The sequence below is a fragment of the Alligator sinensis genome, unplaced genomic scaffold (assembly GCF_000455745.1).
Source record: "Alligator sinensis unplaced genomic scaffold, ASM45574v1 scaffold909_1, whole genome shotgun sequence".
Lineage (NCBI taxonomy): Eukaryota > Metazoa > Chordata > Crocodylia > Alligatoridae > Alligator > Alligator sinensis.
Genome location: NW_005842862.1, coordinates 390,450 through 395,361, shown reverse-complemented (window position 1 = coordinate 395,361; position 4,912 = coordinate 390,450). Strand labels below are relative to the sequence as shown.

The 4,912-nt window shown below is 52.1% G+C and overlaps 1 protein-coding gene across 5 annotated transcripts in view; it reads right to left on the bottom strand.

The window, feature by feature from the left end:
- The window catches only part of ILVBL (ilvB acetolactate synthase like), an 18,188-nt gene that overhangs the window by 10,764 nt on the left and 2,512 nt on the right, over nucleotides 1-4,912 (bottom strand). For 4 of the 5 annotated variants that reach the window (XR_003091793.1, XM_025191821.1, XM_025191822.1 and 1 more), the window contains exon 2: nucleotides 116-282. Coding sequence is in view for 4 of the 5 variants with exons in the window: in XM_025191821.1 (XP_025047606.1) it covers nucleotides 116-282 (167 nt within the window). In the remaining variant the exon portion in view is untranslated. Of the gene's footprint in view, nucleotides 1-115; nucleotides 283-870; nucleotides 1,357-4,912 lie in introns of those variants that run through there. The other variant, XM_006035636.3, reaches the window with a different exon arrangement.

The window sequence follows — 4,912 nt, the reverse complement described above, 5'->3', positions numbered from 1 at the left end:
GGGGGAAGGTGACATGGCCCAGACCCAATCCAGAGTGGGGGAGGGAGGGGCAGAGAAGGCTTTCCGTCTCAGGAGCCCGTATGAGCCCATATGGTCTGGGGGCCGGAAGCTTTACCTTATGCCAGAGCTGGCAGAGCAGACCCAGCTTGTGCGCTGCCATGAGCAGAGCCATCACCAGCAGCACAGCAGGGAACAAGGTGCAGTTGCAGCTGCTGCTGGTGGAGACAGTGGCAGGATCCATGGTGAAGCCTTGCTGGCAGAGGATCACCCAACACGCAGCTCCTGTCTCCGAAGCAAAGAACAAAATAATCAGCTGCTTCCTCCTCTGTGGAAGAAGCCCATAAACAGCTCCATTAAAAGCTCCTCTGTTCTCCCTAAAACATTCTCAGAGCTCTCCTCTGCAATGACGCCTACAGAATCCATGATGAGGGAGTGGTGAGACAACTGGTGCTGAGAACACTGCCTCTCCCGCTGCCCGGTGCTGGCCTTCCGGCTCCTGGCGCCGCTTCCTGTCCCCAGCCATCTTACATGTAGGCTGTATATGGCTCTTCTGTGCTGCCATGTGACCCCCAATGTATTGCAGGGAGTGGCAGCAGGCATTGTTTGCTACCTTTGCAGGCATCTGGCCCCAATGCAGATAGAGACATGGAGCTGCCTTGCCTGGCCAGGGCTTTCACACCTGCTGTTCCATAGCCCTTGGGCCAGTGCCTGGTGCGCCAGCAGAGACCTCAGCTGGGCTAAGCGCTGAAGCTGAGACCTGTGGCATCTCCATTTTAGGCTCTTCAGTGGGGCCCCTGCCCGCGTGCTTCCAAATGCTGGGAGCATCATTCCCACCTCACAGGTAGGGAGCAAAGCTCAGAAAACAAGTACCTTGGCTTAAGGCCCGCCGTGGTGTCAGTGGCAGGAAAAGTGACAGGAGCCCTGCATTCCAGGCCAGTGCTTGGGCTGTGCTCTCCTGCTCTGAACGGCGCAGCTAGAGCTTTCCCTGGAGGCAGGGAATGCGGAAGAGCAGGTTATTGACTTGTGAGCAGCCTGGCTGAGACGGACTCTGCCCTGCAGCAGTGGGGAGAAATGCCATTACAGCATGTACTGCAGGCATTGCAGCCTGTAGGAACAATCTTGCGTGTCCCCAGTCCATTTGCTGATGGTTTGGTGATGGAGGCTCCCACAGGAGAGGTGCCATGTCCTGGCTGCCCAGGCTCTGTCCACCACGCTCTCAAATTCCAGGTTGTAATTAGGGCTTCTGGGAAGGGGGAGGAGGGCAGGGAGCTCCAAACTGTGGAGTCCACAACAATCTAGTTCACAAGGCAGCACCCTCCCTATTGCAGGTTACAGAGGTGGGCAGATAAGACTAAGATGGAATTCAACACAGACAAGTGCAGGGTGCTGCATCTAGGGAGAAGGAACCCGCAACACACCTATAGGCTGCGAACACCCTTCTTGTCAACACAGTGGCAGAAAGGGATCTTGGAGTCATTGTTGACTCCAGGATGAACATGAGCCTCCTGGGGCTGCAAGGAAGTGGTCAGTAAGGCTAACTGCACCTTGTCATGCATCTACAGATGCATCACAAGCAGGTCCAAGGAGGTGATCCTTCCCTTCTATGCAACACTGGTCAGGCTGCAGTTGGAGTATTGTGTCATTCTGGGCACTGCACTTCAAGAGGGATGTGGCTAGCATTGAGAGGGTCCAGAGGAGAGCCACTCACATGGTCAGGGGGCAGCAGGGCAGGCCCTAAGAAGAGAGGCTAAAGGGCCTGAACCTATTCAGCCTCCACAAGAGAAGGCTGGAGGGGACCTGGTGGCAGTTTACAAACTCACCAGGGGGGACCAGCGGGAATTGGGGGAGGCTCAGTTCCCCTGGGCACCATCCAAGGTTATGAGGAATAACGGCCACAAATTGTTAGAGAGAAGGTTCAGGCTTGATATCAGGAGGCATTACTTTACACTTAGGGCTGCCAGGCTCCGGAATGGGCTTCCAAGTGAGGTGGTACTCTCTCCTACCTTGGGGGTCTTCAAGAGGAGGCTGGACAGATATTTGGTTGGGGCGATAGGATCCTGGCATCCGTTCCTGCCTGGAGCAGGGGGTCTGACCTGATGATCTGTTTAGGTCTATTCCGACCCCAAGTACTATGATACTATGATTGCTTTGTGATCAGCCTCTGCTTGCTCCTTTTCTTGGAAGTCTGACAAGTATCATCCCTCCAGGAAGGGTGGGACGGGGAGACCTCATTCATTAAGGATCACACCGTGGAAGCAGCCACCCATGCAGGACACCCAAGAGCAGCCTCATGCTGAAGTGCCATGTGGCTGCTCCCAGCTGTGATGTAGCACATGTGCACTTTGGGCCACAGAAGCAGCCTTTTATTTTGCCAGGAATGGTCTTGGCTTGATACCAAGGAATGCAGATGCGCTTCCTGGTACCCAATCAAATGCAAATGGGTCAACATGACTTGAACTTTGCTCTTTTCCTGCACAGCACAAAGCTCAATGCCAATGCTCCTCAGGCATAGTTTAGCAAACTGCTAATGATCTCTCAAGACTCCGCACTTAAGGTGTAAGACAGCCTCACTGCACTTAGCTGAGTGAGCTCTAGGGAGAAAACCAGACAAGCACATGGGCAAGATAACATAGGCCAGGGGTTCCCAACCTTTTTATGCTGAGGACTGGCAAACCACAGACTGGAAGTAACCATGGACCAGCAGTGATTGGCATACTGCAGGCAGGAAGCCAACTCTTTTTTATACTTGGTGTAAAAAACGGGTTGGCTGCTGGTCTGCAGTATGCCCATCATTTCCAGTCTGGTTTGCCAGTTCACGGTTTGCCAGTCTGTGGTCACTTCCGGGTCTGCGGCAGCCAATCCTTCTGTATACTGGCAGCCAAACCTTCGCAGCCTGGTACTGTGCTGTGGCCCTGGGGGTTGGGAACCTGTGACAGGCTCAGTCACTGTAGTGCAAAGAGAGGCTAGAGGGCTGTTTTACCTTTGGGAAAAAACATGAAAGGCAGCCAGCCTTAAGCAGCAGTTCCACTCTCAGTGAAGGGGAGAAACTCATTAACCCCTTCAGAAACCTTGTAACTCAAGGGCAGCAGAAGACCGCCTTCTTGGGCCAGGAAAGTGTGATGACCTGACAAGGAGAAACTCAAGGACTCTGAGTTTTCATTTTCATTCACTTCCTGTTTCCACTTACAGTTATGACACTTATGACAACTGCTCCTGGAATTCATGAGAATCCCCCAATCCAGGGCTCAGCAACGTTTGCTAGTGGTGGGCTGGAATGACCCAGTTCAAATTAAAGACGGGCTGGCATTAAGACCCCAGTGTTACTACTACTTCTCTGATGCCCAGTTGTGGTGTGGGCCCACCGCTACATACCACTTAAACTCGCTGACACCAAACATTTTCAACACCCCTGCTCTGCAAGCCAGATCTAATGGTTCCATGGGCTGGATCTGGATTACAGGCCATAGGCCGCCAACCCCTGCCCTGATCAAATCCAGTTGCATCAAAATCTTCTGGCCAATGTCATCAAGTGGAGAGAGTCAAAGAGTCTGGATGGGCAAGCCAATTTTTCTTCCTGGATGAACAGGCCTGGCATTGCTTGGAGAGGCCAATAAACCCCCTTGGCTCCTTTCAGAAGTTGCAGTGACTGAATTACCAGGTTCTCATGAAAAGACCTCCTCATTTGACGTTATGTACACCACTGAGACCTCAGCCTAAGGAACAGCAGCACCAGTTGGCCCAAGTTCTCCCTAAATCCATCTACCACTCAGAGGATTTTTAGATTTCTCTTGCTGGAGAGAAAGTTCTGCCTTTTCGAGAAACCAAAGCTGTCTGAGGAGAAGCACCTGAGCTGGGGATGCATGCAACTGCTGGGAACTCTGCATACGATTTCACCCTGCTTAGCTGAAATCCCAGATTCAAGGGACAATATGGTTGCATAGCTCTTGCTAGGTCAGGGGCAGGCAAAATGTGGCCTGCAGGCCAGATGCAGCCCGCCAGGCCCGGGGCGCCCCTAAAAAATTTAGAAAATTAATATTTATCTGCCCCTGGCTGCCTGTCATGTGTTGATGGCTTGCCAAAAGTTAGTAAGCAGCCCTCTGCCTGAAATAATTACCCATCCCTGTGCTAGATGCCCTGCTGGGATGCCAGGAGTATCTAATCCAAGAAGGGAAAGTCATTGGCACCCTGTTGTTTCCAATGCTGCTATCACTGAAATTCCATGAATGTTCCAGGTATGAAATGGAGAAGACGTGGATTAGCAAGAGAATGGCAGCAAACTGCCTAGAGGAAGAATGACATGGGGTTGAACTGGAAAAGGAATTTTCAGGCTGGAGAAGACATTTAGGGAGATCCACAAGGAGCAGTCCTTGGGGGACATCAAGAAGTTGATGGACCTGTAAGAGATCCAGTCTGAATATCCGGATTCCTGTAGCACAGAAACTACAGGAGCAGCACAACTTGCAGCTCTTAGGTGGAAGCTGTGGTATAAAAAACCATCAGCACCCTCCCAGTATAAGCAAATTCCCAGCTGTGTTGAAAGAGGGGCACCTGAAGGGCCCAATTCCATAACAAATGGATATCCTCTCCATTTCCAAATCTCCCCTGGGGCCCTGCTGTGCTGGGGGAAAGCAAAAATCAGACTGCTGGAAACCTGAATTCACCACCTCCTCCCAGTGCTGACAAACGGCTTGGCAACCTCTGTAAGCGCAAGTGCAAAGTTTTGGGGAGAAATGCCAAACTACAGCAGGAGAGGTGCTATGCTTTGATGCATTTAGCAGGTCTGAGCTTCTGCAGTGCACACACCTTTGAGGAGGAAGGGCTTCTTTCTGTCCCCTTCCAGCAGTACTGCATTGTCTTGCTGGACTTTTTACCCTTGATACCCTGGCTTGGGGGGAGGGGGTCCCATCCTGCT